The 22,705-nt window shown below is 40.6% G+C and overlaps 2 protein-coding genes across 6 annotated transcripts; one reads left to right on the forward strand and one right to left on the reverse strand.

Annotated features, from left to right (window-relative positions):
* The first annotated feature begins 2,608 nt into the window (after positions 1-2,608).
* Positions 2,609-10,173, forward strand: LOC119026365. 4 transcript variants are annotated; one of them, XM_037110698.1, is made up of 6 exons: positions 2,609-2,909; positions 3,816-3,964; positions 6,908-7,948; positions 8,050-8,205; positions 8,619-8,711; positions 9,279-10,173. In XM_037110698.1, exons 3-6 carry the CDS (start codon positions 6,920-6,922, stop codon positions 9,594-9,596), a joined length of 1,596 nt encoding a protein of 531 aa, XP_036966593.1. In that variant the 5' UTR covers positions 2,609-2,909; positions 3,816-3,964; positions 6,908-6,919; the 3' UTR covers positions 9,597-10,173. The 4 variants fall into 4 exon arrangements, 3 of the variants coding, with proteins under 3 accessions (XP_036966593.1, XP_036966594.1, XP_036966592.1); XM_037110699.1 differs by having other exon boundaries at positions 3,816-3,951; XM_037110697.1 differs by having other exon boundaries at positions 2,610-2,909; positions 3,816-6,772.
* LOC119026366 (helix-loop-helix protein 2-like) lies at positions 9,726-14,144 on the reverse strand. 2 transcript variants are annotated; one of them, XM_037110700.1, is made up of 2 exons: positions 13,964-14,144; positions 9,726-11,920 (listed from the first exon to the last, which is right to left on the reverse strand). In XM_037110700.1, the coding sequence occupies exon 2, from the start codon at positions 11,892-11,894 to the stop codon at positions 11,568-11,570; it is 327 nt and encodes a 108-aa protein (XP_036966595.1). In that variant the 5' UTR covers positions 11,895-11,920; positions 13,964-14,144; the 3' UTR covers positions 9,726-11,567. The 2 variants fall into 2 exon arrangements, with proteins under 2 accessions (XP_036966595.1, XP_036966596.1); XM_037110701.1 differs by having other exon boundaries at positions 13,959-14,144.
* Between the last annotated feature and the right edge of the window lie 8,561 nt (positions 14,145-22,705).

The raw sequence follows: 22,705 nt of genomic DNA on the forward strand, positions 1-22,705 counted from the left end.
CCATATAGTGAAGCGTTTCTGTAATTGCAGTTTTCAGCTTCATCTTCTGGAGGGGGGACGTTTGTCTGAGCTCACCTGAGTTTGATTCGATGTTTTAGTCACAACTAATTAGGATCCCAATTTAAAGTTTGCATAGTCAGAGAATATGTATTCTTCAGTCGGGGAGACTGTAGGAGTTCATTCAAGTGAGAACTTAATTAAACTACAACAAAACCATCCAACTGAACAAACAACAGGAAACAAAAATATGATTATTCAAGGTAGAATTTTGAATGTGTCATTAAACATGCTTTCGTGGGGTTCCTCTTTTTGCTCTCATTTCCCCCCACTATCCAGAACATCTTTATCAGACAGTGCCCTTGACAGAGGCACTGACCTAGAGCTTGAGTTGGTCCTTGGTGCCGACTGGGGGCGGCCTACTACTCCTCAAGGACAGGTTAAAGCAGAGAAGTGACAATAAACGTTCCCAGACACTTTCAGGGTCGTGACACATCACCTGTGGACTGGCGGCAGACAGAAGATGAATCGGCTACTTCAGGATATTTCATTTCTGGCCGGACGACAGAGACAAATTGAAAAGGAGAAAGGTCATTTTTCACCTCGGTGAAAAGGGTCACTTTTACACCAAGGACAGAAACACACAGGAGAGCCATGTTAGTAATGTTAGTAGACACATTGCTGTGTTTATTAAATGTTCAACTGATGTTTGCTACATTTAATTTTACTGCATTATCAGTTAAAAAAAACCCAACATCAACAACAACAATAGCACCAGTAGCTAATTCACATGATACAGTGCTGAGTTGAAGTTCAGTAGCTGGTTCAGATCCTTTTTTTTTTTTTTTTTTTTTTACATTTGAGAGTCAGCAAAAACATGTACAATTCCATAATAACTTGGCAAATTCCATCTTTTGATGAATCTCATGTCGTATGATTGAGAGCTCCAAAACAACTTGTCGTGAAATTAAGTGTTTTTTAAAAGGCAAAATGCACAAGGCTCACTTTGGAATCAAAGTTATGAAAAAGTGAACTTCTCCATTATGAAACTCCATCAGAGGGCAGTGTTGTATCGCCACGTCACTGTTTGACGAGTTTGCACCAGACTGACCAAAACCAACACTGACATTGAAAGAGAGAATGTCCAGAGTAAGTAAGTACTAAACTGGGGAAATGGTAAAATGGTGGCTCCAAACCTGTTCACACATGTAAACAGATTTAAGGAGGAACTCATTCCCAGACACTGTGGTGTGTGAAAGAGCTGTAACTTACACAGCCTGCAGTTTTTCGGTCTACTTTTAGCATTTGACCCACAAAACTATCCAGAATATTAATAACCATCTTCACTGTCTTTGGAACCTCCTGCCCCATTTAATCTTAAAATCTGATGTCAGGCCCGGCCTCTCTCCCTCTACTTCCCATCATACCTATTATATCCAGTGTGTAGACGGAGTGTGTAGAGTGTGTAATGTGCGAGTGTGTAGACAAAGGGCTGTCGCTCTTGCTGCTGGAGTGGACACGAACAATACCTCGAGCCCCTTGGGCCACATTACACCGCAGAGACTCGCATAAAGGGACGAGAGAGGGAGCGCAGGCAGCCCCTGACTAATGGAGAGAGAAATCAAAGGGGTAAGCAGCTCATATCCACTGAGTGATCTCATAGGGAAATATAAAAGCAGCATGTCAAAACACTGAGGAAAACCTGCCCTATGATTTATTTTTGCTGCCTTGAATTATGCATGTTTCTGTTTGGATAAGTGAAAGGATGAAACAGAGAACGTTGCTGTTTGTTTGCTTGATGCTGATGTAAAGAAACCTGGTGCAGAATGGAACTATAAAGGCAGATTTCATCTCAAGATGTTGTGGTGGGACTCCAATCCATTAATCCCACAACACCAAGCTAAAATGTACTTCTACTGTTTTCTGTCTAATCTTTTAACTAAAACAGAAATTCCGCTGCTGTGATGCGAAATTGAGACTTTGACCGTAGGCTGCTGACTGTAAGATGATCGTGCACTATGTTGTTTGAGTGACAAAATTCAAACTCATAATTTTGATATTGATGAGGTAAGAATACAAACTCAGAAATATGTTATGTTTCCATGATTGAATAAACAAGCTGCTCTCAGAGGAAAATAAGGTCCCAGATCACTGTTTGAAAAGAGAAAAGTGGCAGGGTCCGCCACATGTAAACAAAGTAAAACAGTATGATATTGTGTTGTCCTTTAATGTCAGCTTATTTATTCAATTTATTCAGTCATGAAAACAAAGAGAGTTTGTTTATTTAGTTTGTTTAGGCATAAACAATCAGTCAATGAAGATCTTTGTCTTACAATTAGAATTTCTTCCCTCAAAAATAGTGCTTCTTTAACATAGTGTTGGAAAATACTCCAAAATGTGTATCTGGCCATTAAGTTCATAACTGCTAATAGAGTTAGCATCACAAGGCGCCTTAGCCCTGTCTTGTTTTCTTTCCCATTACTCTCTCAGTTATGTGGATTTAGGGGAAATGGCTCTTAATGGCTTTAATTGGAACAAAAAAAGGATATAATAATTAATTAAAATCTTAAATACACTCAAAAAAAGCAAACTGGGGGTCTGCTACCTTAACCTAAATCCAGTATGTAACTTATATTATATAAAATCATGTTTTAGAGTTGAACATTTCTAAATTATGTAGTTTTAACAAAAGATACAACAATTTAAATTTACTAGACTGATTTATGTTAACACAACATAATTCTAATGGATTAAGACTGCAAATCACTTCTGTTTACAACTCCGGAGCATGTGTGGCAGTAATGAGCAAATTCCTAATCAGTAGTGCCCCTCTTTAATCATGGTCAAAGGTGTGTCCCTGGCGGGCAAAGAGGAGCAGACATTTTGAGAAGAGACAGCACATGTGGAAGAAGGTAAGCTTAATCCTTTATCTTCAATTGAAAAGAAGGTAATAAAAGTTCAGAATTGTTATCGACAGTTAGTTATGGCCGCCTTTTGCATTTTGAATGACTTTTTTTTGTTCTGCGTGTTTTATTGTAGTGCATGTCCGACTGTCGCCATGTGCAAGCTTGCAAACTAAGGTTAACAGGTTGACGGCGTTGACTCATTTACAAAACCGCTCAAACCAAACAGTTTTTAAAACGTTTTAAAAATAATAGCGGTAAAGTTAAAAATCCCCCAAGTAGCGTCTTGCTTTCGCCTGGAGTCCGACAAAAAGTCGACACTAACTCCACCTTTGGCGAGCAGCAAGTGTTGTTGTTTTTTTATTTTAGTTTTTTTTCGGCCGCCGCCGTGGCAGGGTTTCTCTGTTAACTCGACGTAAATCTCCTCGGGCTGGACCACTGCTCTGGTGCAGCTAGGTTTCTGAGAGTGTAAACACAGCAGTTCGTTGCGCTACGGAGCTCTCCACAGTCTGATGTTATTCACGTTATTGAGGAGGGAGAGAACGTGTGCTACCGTGAGTGTAAAAGTACTGTTGCACGGTTTGTGTGCATTAACGTTAGCTCGTAGCCTGGTGTAGCCACCACCAACCTCCAAGGCACACTTATCAGGTGTTTGTCGTGACATGCAGCTTTGCTATGGATTTTTACAGTATCTCTCGATCGCACCGCGCCACATTCACGCACTTGTAGTTTTCAGTCAAATCAGTCCCTCCACAAACATAAAGAAGCATATTTAATGTACTTGTCCACTGGAAATAATAGAACCAGTCATACATTGGATTAACTATTGTTTTAACTCTCTTTATTATTATGTACGTTAAAGTTATTGTACTTCTCCCTCACCCTGTCTCTCTTTTCTCTCTCAATTCATCACAGAAATTTGTGGCAGTAAACGTGTCCAGTGCCATCATACAAGTCACCACCATTGGCCATACTCCTGTGAAAGCGTCCTCTTCTGGCATCATCAAACAAGAGTGACTGCAGGAAAAGGGAGTCATCTGCTAGTGTCAGGGTCAGTGTAGACAGTAAGTTTGTACACAAATGTAGTGACAAACTGTTTAAGATCAAGTATGGTGAAAAGGGAAAGATGGGAAATGAAAAATGTTAAATGCCCAGATGTTAGATTGTACCATTGTGTGTTACTGATATGTGGAGGTGCAAGGAGTGTAGTCTATCTTTTTCGACTAGATATGATCTACTTAAACATTTAAGACTACATCACCGCCATAGACGACTTCACTCATGCCCATATCAAAACTGTCCATGCAATTTTAAGACGCAAAATGCGTTGCGCATACATTTAAGTAGAGTTCATCCTAAGCAAACTCAAAGTCAGGAGCTCCTGGAATTGAAAACATTTTGTTGTCCTTTGTGCAACTGTAGCAATATTTCTACAGAGAGGGACTTTTTCACACATATTGGCATTCATTTTAAGAGTCATGAAACTGTTACCTGTATGTTTGGGGATTGTACTTTTAAAACAAATATCTATGCAACATTTCACTCCCACAAGAACCGGAAACACAACCCCCATACATTAAATGATTTTAAACCAGGGATAGTGACAACAACCAGAGTTTCACAAGAATCAACTGACAGTGCAGAGGACGATACACTTAACCCAGATGACTGTGTAGTGGAATTAAACAGTGCATCTTCAAATAATGATGATATAAGCAAGACCCTGCCTGACATTATTGAGCAGAACTTTGCTGCAGCTTTGCTTAAACTAGAACATTTCGCACATGTGCCAGGCACAAAAGTTGATGAGTTTCTACAGGAGCTACACTATTTGTTATGCTCAGCTGCATTTCCTCTCACTGTTAACACTATTGAAACTATGTTTCAGAAACATGGCTCCGTACCTGAAAAGTCAGTGATAAAAGAAGTCGCCACAGCCCTTGCCACGTCTCACCCCTTGCTAAAATCTATAGAGAAAGGTGGCTCTTTGAGCACATCATATCTCCGAAACAAATTTTACAGGGAGAACTTTAATGTCATTGAACCCACTGAGTACATGCTTGATGAAAAGGAAAACAAAAGCTTTCAGTATGTGCCTTTACTGAAGAGCTTGCAACAGCTCTTCAATAGGAAAGATGTTGTGGATAAAGTTGTTGAAAATCACAGAGCACATCAGAGTCATGGGGTCACAGGAGAACAGTGTACTTATAAATCATTTCAAGATGGCTCTCACTTTAAGGGAAATGGTTTTCTTTCAGGGGGTGAGTTAAGAATCTTGCTAACTTTGTACATAGATGATTTCGAGCTGTGTAATCCTCTTGGCACTTCGCGCAGGAAACATAAGCTCTGTGGTATCTACTGGACTTTGAGTAATTTGCCACCAGGCTCACATTCAGCACTTTCTGCGATTTACCTGGCAATCTTGTGCAAATCTGATAATGTGAAGAAGTACGGTTATGACAATGTCCTGCATCCTCTTCTTCAAGATGTAAAAACACTTGAGCAGGAAGGAATTTTTGTCCCATTGCTTGGTAAATGTGTTAAAGGCACAATTCAAGTTGTTGCAGCGGATAACCTCAGTGCCCATAGTGTGGCAGGTTTTAATGAAAGTTTTTCTGGTGGGTACATCTGCCGATTCTGCACAGCAACACGGGCAGAGATCCAAACAAGAGATGTGAAATCAGGTTTATTTGATCTGAGGACTAAAGAACTACATGACTCGCATGTGCATTCAGCCCAGCAGAACAGTTCAAGCTGTTTTGGGGTGAAAGGCCCATGTGTAATCACCAAAAACCTTGCCCACTTTAATGTTCTGACTGGTTATCCACCAGATATCATGCATGATGTCTTTGAAGGCATCGTACCTGTGGAGCTTGCACATTGTTTGTCACTGCTGATATCCAAGAAATATTTCAGTCTTGAGCTTCTGAACAAGTCTATCCTTAGTTTTCCCTTCAAGTGGTCAGACAAGACTAACAGGCCCCACGTAATTCCACACACATTCTCAAAAACAATCGGGGGGAACGCTCATGAGAACTGGGCTTTGATAAGATTTCTTCCATTCATCATTGGGCATCTTGTGCCAGAAGATGAAATGGCATGGCAAATTTTAATGGTTCTAAAAGATGTTGTAGAGCTGGTGGTTGCTCCAACACACACAGAAGACTCTGTTGCTTACCTTGAGTGCAAAATTTCAGAGCACCGCAAAAGATACCAAGAACTGTTTCCTAATGTGCAGCTTCTACCCAAACATCATTACCTAGACCATTATCCTGGACTCATCAGGCAGTTTGGTCCTCTCGTTGGTCTCTGGACTATGCGATTCGAGGCCAAGCACAGTTTTTTTAAGCATGTAATTCGACACTCCAACTGCTTCAAAAACGTGCCCCTCTCGCTAGCTTTTAAGCATCAGCTCATGATTTCGTATCACATGAGAGCATCCAGTTTTGAAAAGCCTGTCCTTGAGCTGACAAATGTCTCAACAGTTCCTATTGATGTTTTAAAAACAGACATTGTTGAGAACATTGAACAAAGATTTCCTGGTACCAGAGAGGTACACATGACTCGATCTGTGTCAACCAAAGGTGTAACTTTTAAAAAGGACATGATTATAGCTCATGGGTCTACAAGTGGACTTCCTGATTTTGGACAGATTGTTCACGTTTTTGTTATTCAGGAGAGACTGTTTTTTATGGTTAAGAGACTTTGTGGATGGTATAGTGAGCATTACAGGGCTTTTGAGCTCACGTCATGTCCAACCAAAGACACAGATCTGATTGAGCTTAGTGACCTAGCAGATGACTACCCTCTGGCAGACTACTTTGTTGGATCTCTAAGAATGGTGACATTGAAAAGACACATACATGTATAAGGTATGATGACGTTTTGATTTAAAATTTAATGTTAATTGAACTGCCAATGAAAATAAGTCTCAACCTTAGATAAGTACTCTTGTACAAATATATTTTTATATTTATGTCTTTATATGTTTTTGTTTTTATTCACAGATTGTTGATGAAATGGCTGCTCCAGTGAAGCTCAGAGTCATCCTTGGAGAAAACGATTCCCAGAGACTGATCCTGCAGGACGGAATCCCAGAGACTATTGGTGAACTTGTTCAGCACATTAAGAGGCAGTGTGGGGTAGAGGACCACTTCAGGCTGCAATTTATGGATGCTGAGTTTGGCAATGAATTCACCAACTTGACTTCAGTGTTAGAGATCCAGGACAAAAGTACCTTAAAGCTTGTCTTTGATTCAGCTCCCGCTGCCTCTGCCCTGCCTGGTGGCTCCCCACCTCCACCCTGCTCCACTCCTGCCACATCATGGTCTGGTGATGACTCATCACTTTCATTTAGTAGCTTGTGTGACACAGACATCCTGTCTTCTCCTGAGTCCACCCCTTCAAGATCCTCTGGATGGCCTGTTGTTTTTGTTGTACCCCGTTTCCCATATGATTGTCAGCTTCAGCTGGACAAGGCCAATGCGGCATTCAAAGAAAGTGGAACTTTATTGGATCCAGATGTTAGACTTAAAACTGCCATTCTTGACAGTTTAGCTGAGGAAATTGTTCGGTACAAAGTGTACCCCTCAGACAGTGAGTTTGAAGAGGTTGCTGAAGCCCTTGTGTCATCCCATCCATGTTTGAAAGAGCCAGGCTCTGCCACTGGATATGGTGGCTGGAAGGTGAGCTTAAAGTACAAACTTGCTAACTACCGGAGGAAGCTCAAGCGGCTTGGATGTCCAGAAGTTGAACTGAATTCGCTGACAAATAAACCTGCAGACAAATGCAGTCCTGCTTATGGTGTGAAGAAGCCCAGAAGAGCAGAAGTAAATTACTGCCCCACCTACCCATCTGATGAATCTGCAGAGACACTTGAAAAAATAAGAGAGACCCTGCTTTTAGAAGTAAAGAAAAGGAACAATCAGGGCACAGTGGCGGCCATGATGGAGAAGACCTTTGCACACAGAAGGCAAGAGGTTATTCGTGATGCACCCTTGATTGCTGATTTCAAAACCAAATGGCCGGCTCTCTTCTGTGTACGCGAGGTGGGTGAATAAATACAGAGCGCTCGTGATTTAGTGTAAGCCAAACAAATATGAGTAAGTAATTCAGTGTTGTGTACCTTTTTTTTCTTCTCTCATTTAAGCTAACTGCTGAATTCAAGAGGATTACAACCGTCAGTTTGCTGCCAAAGTTCTTCTCCCAACTGGATGCTCTATCTTCAAAGCTGATGAAGGTGTTTTCCAAGAAAGGGGGCGGTCAAGGAAGAAAGATCAAGAGCATCATGATACCCATCACCCAGGTATGAGGATAAAAAAAAGAAACTGAACAGCCATAATATTTATGTCATGCTTGACATTTTAAGGGAAAATGTAAGAGGGATGAAGGTAAATAAAACTAGATGGAGAGGGGGTAATGTACTTGATTGAAGAATGATTTGATAAAATACGAACGTCGGGCACATTTGACAATGTCCACTGACATTACAATGGTAGTTACTGTTTACTGGGACACATGAATAAATGTCTTGCTTGGAAATAAAACCAAACCACCCAAGGATAATGTAAGTTCACATATCATAAAAATATCAATCAAGTTTTTACATTAAAAAAAAAAGTTAATTTCAGTGTTTGTTCAATGTTTGTGAAATCTTTTCTACCTGTTGATTTTAAAATTGCTTTTTGTTGTCAATTTTTTATTGTCCTACACACTCAGACCGATGCCATTGATGTCAGAAGAGAGTGCATCATCAAAGCCCTGTGTGTCTACTTAAATGAAGAGCCAGAGAACCTCGTGAAAGAATACATGGTATGTAATTTTGTTTTTATTCTCCAGTCCCAATTCTGACATCTGTAAACAACCCAGTTACACACTTAACCCTCCTGTTGTCCTCTGGGGTGAAACTGATCCAATCTGTTTTGGCTGGTCCTTCCTTCCTCTCTTCCTCAAATCTTTCTGTCCCTCCATCCCTCCTGTCTCTAATTTCCTTCCTTTCTTCCTCCCTTCCTTCTGTCCCTCCTTCCCTCCCTCCCTCCCTCCCTCCCACTCCTTCCTCTCTCCTTTCCTTGATTCTATTTCTCCTTTCCTCCATCCTTCTTTCCTTCCTTTCTCCATTCTTTCCTTCCTTCCTTTCTTGACCCAATCAGTTCCCCTCCTCCACCTTTCTCTCTCTTTCTTCCTTCTTTCCATCCTTCCTTCCTTCCTCCCTTCTTTGTTCCAGGACAAAAGGAGGGTTAAGAAAAGACAATGTAATACTAGAATCTTTCACATAAGATAAGTGACAGCTGCTTTACAGAAATTTGTGTGTTTAAAAAATGGGACTACAGTACCATTTTGACATGCATATCCTCTATTTCCCCCCTTTCTTCTGTGAAGAACACAGATGGTGAAAGCAGTGAAGCTGCGATGATGAAGACTACATTTGGAATATTTGTCATTCGCAAAGAAGATGCAGAGCCAAAAGATGGACCGGAAGATGTAGGTATCATTCTGGAGGGCGTGCAAGTTCTGGATGAGCTCGGAAACGTACCACTTGCCGTGGGAATGTTGTTCGCACTTGTATACGCGCTCAACCTCAGCTATCCACCAGAGCTGCGATACACCTTCGAAGCTTTGCAGAAGCTTATCATGGAGCTTGATGGAAACCGACTCTCAAAAAAAATTCAAACACTGAAAACACTACTTGCACGTTAGTCATCCTCATTAGAGTAAACTACTGTTCAGGTAGCAGTGACTCTATTTGAAGCCTTTCAGGCATTTACCTTCAAATATGATAAGCTGTTGTTAATGTGTTTTGATACTTTAAACTGTTGATATTTGGAGGTTAGAGGAGAATAATGTTTAGAAGTGTTTCTTTAAACAAGGGAAGGAAAAAAAAAGTTGTCAAACAACAAAGTTTTCTTTTGAAACTTGAGATGATGCACAATGCTGTATTTAACATTTTTCTTTGCACACAGTTGCCAGGACCGTATTCTGCATATAGCTTCATAACCAGCTTTGATTTGTTTTTTGGTCATCAGAAAGCTCCAAATATAGACACCTAATACTGGTTGTTTAAGTGGTTTACACTTGAAATTTGAAATTGTTTGTATTTTCACAGCAACATGTTTTCAGCCAATTGCTTGAAAGTGAGTTTTGCCATTTCTGGTAAAGTGTTATTCCAACAAATCCAGTTTGCTTCGTGTTTTTCTTTTCCAAAACTTGACACCAGCTTGGGGAAAATAGGTTGACATTTGTATAAATTGTGGAATATAAAAATACTGTTAAATTATTTATTTTATTAATAATTATGGTTTTGTTGACTCAGCACAATTAATTAATGTAACTGTATTTAAAATAATGGTTGCAACTACCCATTTAAATTAAGTAACTCGTAATTATATCATACTAGTTTAAATGGCCCAACAAAAATATGTTAGTATGTAACATTTACCCTTGCAAATCTAGTTGGACATAATCCTAGTAATTAAGTCATAGTAACACAAATGCATCATGTTGATCCAACATATTTATATTTAGGTCACTCGACAAAATTGTTTCTGGCTAAATTAAAGCATTTTGTTTAGGTGGAAATTATTTCCATAATTTTATTACGTTCTGCGAACAAATGATTTTTTTGAGTGTAGCTGCACAATGCTTCCAGATGACACAGGTTGAAAAGACACCGACTATGCATTTTCATTTTGTTCCTTTCCTTCAGTGTGTTACACAAGCTATTGTGCATGTAAAAGATCTTGAAAGTCAAAAAGGTCAAAGTCCACACCAACAGAAGCTCCTCTCTCCCACAGAGAACACAGCTCCTGAAACGCCTCGTCAGTGGTCCCGCTTTTAGGGACATCACATTACTACCCAGAGTCACAGGCTTAAATTATGTATAGCCGCTAATTTGATTGGAAATACTTGATTTAGCACAGCTGCTCTGCTGTTGTTAGCGTTGCTGGCTCAGGTGTGTGTGAGCTGACCAATCAGAGCAGACCGGGTATTCTGGAGAAGTGCCGGCCTTAAAGAGACAGGAGCTAAAACAGAGTGTCTCAGACAGAGGGGGAATACAGTGGGGGACAAGTACAGGAAACTGATGAGTTTATTGAGCACTAAAGCATGTAAACCTATTAGTAACCCAAAATTAAGTTATGAACCTGATAATGTGTACCATGTCTCCTTTAAGATGAAATCCAGTAAGGCCTAGAAGAGGAAAGAAACCTTGTAGGTTCAGAGATGATAAGAAGATAACCAGGATCAAAACAGCACCCATCCCTATTGTATTCACAACATATCTTATTGTCAGCTGAAACTGAATCCCACATTGCGACTCTCTGGTAGTCTATTTTTCGTGTGACTGAAATAAATATATTTACAAATTGGTGCAAACAGGAAACTAAGTCACAACAGATAGGCAGCACATTTAAGATCAAGCACAGGAACGTTTTAGTAGTAATATACAGCAGCATGTACGCTGTGTGTGTCCATACTTCTTTTCATCCCTGTGATGGCAGTAAGAATAAACTGTTTCCCATGATGAAAAGTCAGTGCGATGTTCCCATGATCATGTTCAGCAGTGTCTGAGTGTCTGCATCAGGGTGTTCCTCCAGTCTTGCGGCATCAATCCCCAGAAATCATTCATGTGTCGCGGCTGGTTAACACACAGTCCTCCTGCCTCCACCTGGCCTAAACATCCAGCACGTGGTGCAGGTATGAGATGTAACAAATGGCGAGCCGCAGGATCTCGATCTTGGACAGCTTCTTGTCCGGCGGGAGGGTCGGCAGCAGCTTCCTCAGCTCCGCAAAGGCCATGTTGAAGGCCACCACGCGCACCCGCTCCCTGGTGGCGTGCGCGGATCGATATTTGGCCGTCGCGCGTCTCCTCCGCCGCTTCTCCTCCCTGCTGAGGCCGGCCACGTGCACGGAGCGCGCGGGCTGAGAGTCCAGGAGGGTCTCTGAGTGTGTCTGAGCCCAGGGAGGGTCGGAGCCGGGCGGGTCCGGACTGAGCATCATGGCTCTGGCGTCAGTCTGGAAAGATCCTGAAGAGAAGGTGCAGAAACATAACGCAGAAATGTTCGGAAATGATTCAACTTTAGGACTCATTGCGGGAATTAGGATCAATATTCTTTAACAACCCTTTTATTTCATACAAGAAATCCAAGTAATAAAACAGTCGTGTTCCAAAGTCAGAGTTTAGTGGAGGTAAAGATGTCGTGTTAGAATATAACTTCGGTCACACATATGAATGGTACTTGAATAGACATTTTAAATATTCCGATTTTGAATGCACGTATCAGAAATGCAATTTGGAAAAGGTCAAGTAAAAGTATTCTAAATAGACTTAATACATGTAATTTTATATACATGTATGTCCATAATAAATTCCATATTCAGCATTTTTCTGATAATAACAATGTGTTTTCTTCTCTTTTGTTACATTTTTTTGTAGATGCCTGCCGATGAAATAAATGTACTTATATAATCTGTAACACGTAACTAAACTTTTCAAATAAATGTAGCGGACTAAAAAAAAAAGAATAATAATAAAAAAATAAAAATAAAAATCTATATTAAAATGGAAATATATCAAAATTGTAGTAAAGTGGAAAGTAGTAGAAATAAGCAAAACGTGAAGTACAAATATGCTACATCAACATTATACATAAGACAACACTCAGTGACATTCCATCGCTGGAGATGGAGGGAGAGGATGTTAAACTAGAACCCGCTGCTAAATCCAGTAACTTTTATGAATAAGACAGACATTCATGTGATGGATGGTTTCCCCAAAATACAGTAGCTTTTCACCATCTGTCAGAGGAAATATGCAGTGAAACTAGGTTGAATGAATAATTTACGTGGTGGAAATGAACAAAAGGAGTTGCTGATGTTATTGTACTCACATTGATTTTACTATAAAAGTGGATACTTAGTTTTTTGAAGCTTGCCCTCATTGTTAATGACATGTGGGGTGCGGGTCATGAACTGTGTTGGTTTCTGAAGGGTGCCATGACTGAATAATGCATGTGGTAATCACCGCATAATGAAAACTGTCAACATATAAACCTGAAACAGACAAAACCCCTAAAATATGAGGGGCTCGTGCTGCCCCCTGGTGGCGGCCCTGCACACTTGCTGCCAGCAGAAACTCGGCGCTGTCCGAGGTGCTGAAACGGAAACAAACGCGACTCATTTGCGAAGTCATTTAAAAAAAGGTATATTAAATACTTAAAATACACATTTACTGTCTCAGACAAACTGAAGACTCAAATGAACCAGTGACAGATTAACACCAGCTGTTCTGCCTTGTGAAATGACTTCTACACCGGAAGTATAAGGAGTTACTGCAGTTCTGTGGCGTCTTCCCTGTGTGATTAAGGAAAATAGATGTTTCCTAACAGACTACTGACTCATATCTTTACTTTCTGCGCTATTTTTTAATTTTTTAATTTTTTAATTTTTTAATTAATTAATTAATTAATTTATTTTTACATATTTCATAAAGAGACTTGGGTTCATTGTCTTTATTCCTTTTGTTTTTAATGTAGGTCTAGTTCCGTCTTAAGTTGTAATATTTATCATTTGATTTTTATTTGTACAGGTTAAAGTATTTATCCCTTATTGGAGTTTCTTTTTGGCACATTTCTTTGTGAAGCTTTTGTTTCTCAGTTCTCAGTCATTATGTACTGTATGTGTTTCGTTTGTTATTAGTGATTTAATATGACTTATTTCTTATGTGCAATAAATAAAAAAGTAGAAAAATATGCAACTCGCCGCAGTATTTATAGCCTAAGCAAATACATAAATCTCAACAACAAATACACAAGCCATAGTCACAAACACGAACTCAACAATACCTAGAATAAAATACAGGCGGAACTATATGACACAAAAACTGTCGAACAACATAAGACAAAACATTCATGACTGATCCCTCCTCACTCAGCTGTTTAAGCCGGAGTATAAAGTGATCCCAGTCAGTTTGAGTTTTAACAAAAGCTTCAGATTTTAATCTTCCAATCTATTTAAGGACCAAAACGAGGAGATCGAGTTGAGCTGCAGGATTAGTAAACTTACCTTACCTTGCCAACGGGTTCAAGAATCTCACGCTCTCACAGCCGCGTTACAGACAATCGGTGCAGATACGTGAAGCGCGAAAAGTTACATCTCCTCCTCAGCCTGCATGATGTCCTGGGTTTCACTCCGGCGGAGTCAAACTGAGGAGCTGCATGAACACAGGACGCGGTGCTCGTCCTCCTCCCGGTCCGTCATGGTGTCATCGCATCCTTCGGGCTCACGCTGCGCCTAGTCCCTCCACCTCACATCGCCTGGTGATCGTGCGAGATAACACACACACACACACAAACACACACACACCCTCTCTCTCTCTCTCTCTCTCTCTCTCTCTCTCTCTCTCTTACTAAGTGACGCCACCCTCTCTCGGCTGGATGATGAGTGTTTGCTGTCCCGACCTCACTTTCACTCCCGGCGCATGGAAAGGTGCGGAGCAGCTGGATTTGCAGGCGTTTTTTTTTTGGCAGCCTCGATGTGGTTGAGCATAAATTGATTATAGGCTTAAAGATGTGAAACTGCTTCCGATGACGCCATACTTTCCCGAATCCTGTTAGTTTAAGGTCAAGTGGGCACCTGCGACTAAATAGAACGATTTAAACTCCTTCAAAATAAAGTAAAATATAGATCAGAAAGAGCTCATCCTTTGACTGAAGACAGACTGAATCTGTAAACCACCATGCGCCTTTGCTTTGATTAAAGGTGCACTATGTAGGTTTGAGCAAGGCATTTTTGTCATTAACTGATATAGTATGCCCAAACAAACAAAATCAACACACGCTCTTCGTTTTCATGACATAATAAACCGAATAAACAAACTGATCTTAAAGGACAACACAATCTCATGCTGTTTTACTTTGTTTATATGTGGCGGACCCTGCCACACTTCTAGCTTCTGTGTTCTGGGACCTTATTTTAGTCTGAGAACAGGTTGTTTATTCAGTGAAGGAAACAATAAATGTGTCTGAGTTTGTTTTCTTACCTCATTAAAAATTGAAAATTGAGAGTTTGAATTTCTTCTCCAAAACTACATTGTGCCCCTTTAAAGCTGTTCATTCTGTCAGAGCACGTGCTTTGCCATGTGCAGCACAAACCGAGACAACTCATTAAAGCAGGCAGGAAAAAAAAAGAGACGAACACCAAGTTTAGTAAAGGTTGCAGTATCCGTGCACCAAAGCCTGACATCGTGCCTCCGTCTGTGTTTACAGGCTGTTGCGGTAGGTGTGGCATCACAGCTCTGGCATTTTGTTTTCGATCCGCTCATCTCTTAGCTGCAAAATGTCACCGCTAATCATTGCTAACATAATCACTTTGAGCAGATCACCAAAGGGCCTTCCACCTCTGTGCCGACGGTGGAACATGTTTCCTCCGACAGCATCAGAAATGGCACCATTAAAAACCGAGCGAGGATCATGTGTGATTATTGAGAAGGCCTCGGCATATGGCTAACATCATTATCATTCTCCCAGAGATGTGGCCACTTCTGTCCCGTTGATTGGGAAATAACATCATGGATACGCTCGCTCTTCACGGGGAAGATGAGATGAGATGGGTCATATGATGGAGGCGATTTGCCAGAGCTGTAAACAGTGTTTGCATCTGATTGACTGCAGGACAGTAAACATATTCTTTACTTTGCAAGCCTGGCTATGTTTATGTTTATCATTGATTTGTATGTGTTTAATATTGAGATATAGGGCGTCTGAACTTGTACGCCATTTAATTTCCACTGAACCTAGACTGTTAAACTGCCGGTGTCCTATGACAGTGGTATAAAAGGAACACCTCTGTATTAAGCAATATAATCTGGAAGATGCTGTTAGTATAGTTTTGGAATATATGCCATGATCTCTGTAAGGTTACATGAGGTTATATTGTCCAGGAAACATTGTTTTTTTGTTGTTATTTGCAAAGAAATGAACAATTATCTACTCTGCCTATCTCTGTCTTTCTAGTTTTTTAAAAAAGGTCAGACCTTTCCTTGCCCTACTTCAAACACTGTAAATTACTAGCAACAGATCCACAAGGATGCCATATCACATCCACTGCCCTCCACTCAGACTTCACACACCCGGAGAATAAGAACAGCTACTTCAGGATGAAGTTGTTTTCGTTCAGCATTCATCTTAATCTCACCCATGAGGCTGATTGGGAAACTAAACACTCTGGGCTTCAGTACAACACTCTGCAACTTGATATTAAAGCTCTTCACAAACAGACCCCAGAGAGTCCAGCCTGGCAGTCACACCTCCTCTGCGTTAGTGCTGAGCACCGGAGCCCCCCAGGGCTGTGAGCTCAGCCCCCTCCTGTTCTCACTTTACTGCACTCTGAGACGTCAGCAGAACTCTATTGGGAAGTGTGTGGATGACACGGCCATCGTCAGCCACATGACAAACAACAATGAGAATTCATGCCGGGAGGAAATCAACAATCGTGCAGAGTGGTACACAGACGTCAGCTAAAACCAAGGAGCTAATTGTTGATTTCAGAAAAAAGGAGGCAAAGACACACACCCATGAGCATGGGAACAACTTACTGCCATCTGGCAAAAGATACAAAAGTATCCATGGCCATACTGCCTGACGACAGAGCAGCTTCATTCCCGTGGCAGTGAGACTCCTTAATTCATCCTCCACACTGTATAAGTGTTAGCTGTTGTTTCTTTTATTTAGTGTAAATAGACTAAACTCACTTTTGTTTACAACCCTGGTCTCGTAAAAAGACAATGTATGAACTCTTAACTTTCTACCTTTATTATCAATTTATCAATTACATTTCTGGCCATTTGTTAATGCGATCAGAAAAATGTACCTTTCTGTCTATCAAAAATGTTCAAAGGTCATTTAAAAACATGCACATCCCCCCCAAAATGACCATTCATTACCAGTCAATTCTGTCATCTTTGTAGGTAGGGAAATTCAAACCTTTTAGTGAGGCACTGCAGATGTAAATGAGTCAGTCAGATGCTGGCATCGAAATTTAACTCAATGTGTACGATCTCTAATAGATGCAAAACTACAAAATACACCTATGTGCATCTAGATTATTTTTTGAAGGAGGCAACAAAGGAAAATCTGCAGCTTTGATATACACACTAGTCTTTTCTCTGAAATTGTTATTTTATACATCTATCTTTCAGTTTTCAAAATCTGAAGGCTCCAGCTTTGCCTGCGGAGCTTCACAGTAGATGGAACAAAAAGAAAACACTTGATCCCTCAACATCTGTCGCAACTTTTTCCTCTATACTGGACAGTCCTGATAAGATCAGACACCTGGCCAGGACTGATGATGCAACACCATGAGGATTTCACCACCCAGTCCCTTTCATCTCCAAATGCACTGAAAATCTTCAACACTTGATTCCAGTAGAATGCCTCGTGGATGTATCGCTGCAGGACTTTAAGGTTCTGTGCCCTTTGCAACCCTCCACCTTGTCTCTCTGTGTCCTCTCCTCCCCCTTTTTAACACCAGCTCCCCTGGGTTCGACTCCTCGTCTGTCTCAGTCCGGACACCATCTGTTTAAAGGCCAGAGTCACAAACCTCATCTCCTCCTCCTCATCTGCTCCTGCATGCACATGTGCATCTGTGTATTAGTGAATGCGCATGTGGCTAAAGCCCTCAGTTAAACAAATTAATTGTTTGCATGCTTCCAGGTTTATACTACTGTACATGTTGAGGCAAATGTAAAAACTGCATTCCCGTATGTGTTTTGCATATGTGACCTCGGGTTTTCGTCCAACTTTCTGTCCTGCCTTACTTCCTGTCCACTCTGCACTCACCAAGAAATCAAACAGCGTATATGCAAATGCAATTTCAAGTGGTTTAATTTTAATTTGGCCTCTGTTTTCTCACCCCCCCCTCCCTCACTTCTCCTCTCTGTCTGGTTGCCATCTGCTGTCTTAAATTGTTTCTGCTGATTTGGAGTCAGATGACATCTAATCGATCAGCTTTGTCGCCATGGCTACAGCGATGAGGAAGAAGAGAGGAGGGGGAAAGGAAGAAGATGTGAGACATCACAGCAGTTCTGCTATACTTCTCGAGGTGTTTGTCACAACTTCCAAAAATACTTTCCTTTTTGAATTCATTATTGAGGGAAGATGAGGCACCTCAGACGATAATGTCAAGCTAACCCACTTGATATGCTTAAAAATGAACAAGAATTGACTTTGATTATTCTGGTGATTGTTTTCTTTAGAATAGTCTTTAAGACTATAGAATGAGTCTTTGAAATAACAAAGAAATGTCCCTAAAAGGCACATTATTGGATGTTTTAGCACAAGACGATGTCCTCCAATTACTAAAGGGACTCAGCGTACAATGAAATGGAACTTTTTCTGAACTTGAAACAACAAATGTTTATCTCTTTTTCTTGGTGCATGACTTCAGTGATAAACAGAATAATTAGTGATAGGTCGATCTCCTAATCAATAGTTTCAGCTCGATACTGTGAGTCAGCTAAGAACCCTGACAAGACGGGATCAAATGAGAGGCATGAAACTACGGAGACAATGATCAAGGCACCGAGTGTTAGATACTTCCTCATGATGCTGGAATCAGTCAAATTAAAAGAATAAAAAGGCACAATGCGCTCAACTCAGAATCATTAATGCAGTGAAACGTCAAAAAGAAGAATGAAGACAGCACGTCAGTTAAACTATTCAATGTTGCCACAAAGACTTTTCGAGCCAGACGCCCTTGTTCAGAGTGTGTTCTGGCTGAAGTTCTATTCTGAAACAATCCGGCAACTAAAATAACGGCGGATCGTAGACATTCAGAGAAACATGGGGCCATATTTCAAGATAAAACAACAAATTTGACAACCCATGAGCGTCCGTCAGACAGCCGCTAATGTTAGCATTGAACCACCTCCCAGCGAACATTTCTGTCTGATGATGTTACATGATACAATAGGAAAAGCGTGAATGCACTTTGAAATAGTAACACACACATCTTGGACACATGTATTTAAGCCCGGAAGCGAAACACATTTAATGTAATCAAACAGTGATGTTAGCTGGGAAGTGGTTGATTTACATTTACAGAGTATGACATCAGGGGAAAATGGACGCCGTGTGAATACGTTCTAGTAAGAGGCATGTCGACCAAGGCTGCTAGTAGGATTATTAATACAGATTTGGTTTGTGTCAATACTGCTGGAATAGTCTTGATGATGTACTCTGATTGTAAAGGCATTCTGATCACAGTTTTATCTGATGTTCATGCTGTTTCTTATGCTTGTTGTATTTTAAATTCTAATTCTTATGCGATGTCATACTTTTTTTATACTGTCTTGATGACCATACATGTCAGGTTTGTTTATGTATTTGCATGTTGCACTCTAAGACCCAAAAGGCCCCTCATGGACAGAGAAAGTTGAACTTGAACTCGGCACGGCTCAGATGACTTCCTGGTTACACTAGCTTTTCATTGCAATTCATTGCTAAGTAAGTTATCTTAAGTGTATTTCCTCGAAACATACAAACATAAACATATAAGTCTACAGGCAAGTATAAGTTAGGTTTCTATTAATACACTAAATAAAAGAGTAATAAACTTTTACTTGGCTGAAGTAGAGCACTTCCTTGAAGAAAGTTTCCCCCTCATCTTCTGTTAATTGACAACAGAACAAACAGCCTGTCTGCCACCTTAACAAGTTTTTACACAGTTTTAATTCCAATCTGGCACTTAAAGTTCAGTTTTTGTTTTCATGCCCGGGCACAAAATTCCCAACTGTTAAGGAGGAAAAAGAACAACGGCTTCAGCAGTAAATGGATCCCTTATGAAGTATAACTGATAAAGTGAAGCTTAAATTGAAAAGCGGAGTAGATTGATTTTGTTGCTCGCCGGGGAATAACACCGGGGACAGCCTGTGCGGGCTTCCTTCTCCGTTAAAATTCAAAAGTTATCTCCTTCAAACTTAAAAACAGCGCCTTCAATTCATCGCTTACTCCAGCTACTTAATTTAGACTTCTGCTCAGCCAATTTACTCAGACTGACATTACAGAGGACACCTGTTCTCCAGATCCTCAGGGGGGCAGAGATAAAGACGGAGACTTTCACTACAGTCGGGCAAATTTCCCCCTGAAGCATCGGCTCTTATCTTGGTACATGCCTGCGCTGTAGCGTTAAATAAATATGCGCAAGGTTTGCCTGTCATCCACTCTGTTAACAATGTCAGTCAGGGTTTTGCTGCTAGACGCTGCCACGGCTCAGTTAACATCACTTCATCGTGTTGCCTTCAGGGGCTTCAGCTCAGGAAAGCCTACTTAGCTGACAAACATATAATAAGTGGCTTATTATCCCGATGAGGATAGAAGGGGAGGAAAGTATGAGAGGAAATGGAGGGCAGAGAGAGAGATTAAAATATGCTGCACTGACTGGTCCATTAAGTAGTGCAGAATAATAGCAGTTCACCTTTAGTTGCAAACTGGAGGTGTAACATTTAATAAGACACAGCAAAAACAACAACAGCACTGAAGATGAAATTTCGATGTTTGCAAATGCACCGCGCCGCTCCTCTGTCTCCCGTTCGTTTTCCTCTCTTTGGTGATGCAAGAAGAGGAGCGCAACTCTCCGTATTTTGGGACCATCCGTTGCCAGGAAACTCAGCCACAGCTGTCAGCTAGAGCAGACCGTCATCGCCCCTTTGTAACTGAACTGAGGGCAGTTTATTTGTCTGACTCGAGAACAGCCAGGAGTGCCAAAATGACTGGTCACGGCTCAGGTCAAATGCAATATACAGTAACAGCATTTCATCAAAAGGAATCTGCAGCTGACCTAAAGGTTCCAAGTTATGGTTAATGGAGACAGTCCAGACTGAACAGACCGTCTTTGACTGCAGTATAAGACAAGTACCCAAACGAATATTGAAGGTTTGAGAGATTATGGATACAGACATCAGAAAACATTTATTGAATCTTATTTTTAGGTTCATGCTGTGACTTCAAGAACTCAGAACTATCTCCTGGGGGATATTTTCTGTCTTTTTCATGCTTTTTGGTCCATGCACATAGATAGAAGCAGTGCAACTCAGTGTCCACCAGCATCAGTACAAATCAGGCTGACAAATAATTGCAAAGAAATGCTGTTTTTGTGAGAGACCACAGTGTGTCCACATTTGTGACACCACTGGATACCATACAGAAAACCTCAGGGTAAATTTCAGACTTCACTGTGGTGACAGAAAATTAATCATCTTCAACAAGATGTCTGGAAATCTCCAGCTGTGTTTGTAGTGACCAGAGCTTTCCCAACCCTAACCAGGTATTCACTGTAACTAAACCCAACCAGAGCATGAGCACAGCATTGTGACAGGAGATACATTTGAAAAATTGAACCAAACCAAACGTAAAATCTAGACTTATCTGTTGTTATGCCGAAAGACACTTTGCCAACATTTGTATTTTTATTTGTTTAGGCATTGAAAAACAGTCAATGAAGATCTTCCTCTTATGATTACATTTCTTTCCCAAAACTACAAAGTGCACCTTTAACTTCAGCAGCATTGTTGTTGTTGTAATACTCGCTCTGGCCACACGAGGGGGAGATGCACCAGTAAGTTATGATGGATCCCACTGCCTTTCTTTGGCAGGACCAGCAGTACTCTACCTCTGATTGATTGTTCCTGCCAAGAAGAGTGATGACACCCATCATAACTTATTGGTGCACTTGAAACACTGCTTTCACTGCTTTCGCCATTGTCAAAAATGTGATCTTAAACCTCCCAACCTCTGTTTGTAATTGTTTTAAATAACTATATTTCATTACTGGTCAATTATTTTAATTGCAGGACTGTATTTTCATTTTACTTCCACTTATTTAATTTGATCTGTTAAATCATCAGGAACAACTGCACAATTTCAGGGGTTTTGTTTTTCTTCAACAAATTATCCTCATTTTTTTTAATGGCTTTGGCTTTTTAACCAGCTCATTGTAAGACTGCTTTTCCACTCCTTTGTGTTGTTAAACTCAGTGTCATTAAACCACAAATGATCTTCAGAGTTCAAATAAAGGTTGGCTGACTGATTTGCTTCATCCTCTTCTGGCCAACATGAATATCATCATAAGACTTAGAGAACCTGCGTTCACAGTGGAGAGAAAGAAACTTAAATGATGCTGGTACACGTGCGCTTCTCATCTCATCTTTCGTGTACTGAAAAGATGAAGACTTTCCATGATGCAACACCATTTTGAAGGCATACATGTGCATACATGTGGCACACAATTTCTTGTTAGCTTCCTCTGTCACCAGCCCTCTTATCAGTTTTCACTGTCTCCTACAAAACCTGAAGTTGCAGCTTCCTTTTCTGTCATTGACTCTGTTCCGATTATACGCCACTCATTGCCGTTGACCGCTGTTGCGCCGTCACAAAGAATAAACAAATGCATTAGAGATTTTCATCTGCTCTGTCATCTGTGCTGCATTTCAGAGGATGCAACCGGTGGTTTAACATTGTCAACATTCGCTCAAATTTTTTTTTAAGGATCCACCAGATGTACCCTCATGTGGCCACTTCTGTTTCATTAGGAAACCATTACAACAGCTTTTAGTTGAAGAGACGAAACCACAGAAGCAGCTGTTTGATATAAACCTATAAAACTGAGCTCCTGCACGATCTGGAAATGATGTTTTAACCAATCACTAACTTTTATTACATCTTCCAACTCCAAACTTTGGATGAATTTCCAAAGATTTCAAAGGACATGGCTGAGTTTGCTGATGTTTTTTGAAACACGTATTTTAAAATCCGCCT

This window comes from Acanthopagrus latus, chromosome 9, assembly GCF_904848185.1.
Source record: "Acanthopagrus latus isolate v.2019 chromosome 9, fAcaLat1.1, whole genome shotgun sequence".
NCBI classification, from domain to species: domain Eukaryota; kingdom Metazoa; phylum Chordata; class Actinopteri; order Spariformes; family Sparidae; genus Acanthopagrus; species Acanthopagrus latus.

Coding starts and splice junctions, on each gene's coding strand:
- LOC119026365 (XM_037110697.1), top strand. Junction 8,206..8,618: donor TCATGATACCCATCACCCAG/GTATGAGGATAA, acceptor CTACACACTCAG/ACCGATGCCATTGATGTCAG. Junction 8,712..9,278: donor ACCTCGTGAAAGAATACATG/GTATGTAATTTT, acceptor TCTTCTGTGAAG/AACACAGATGGTGAAAGCAG.
- LOC119026366 (XM_037110700.1), bottom strand. CDS start 11,894: ATGATGCTCAGTCCGGACCCGCCCGGCTCCGACCCTCCCTGGGCTCAG.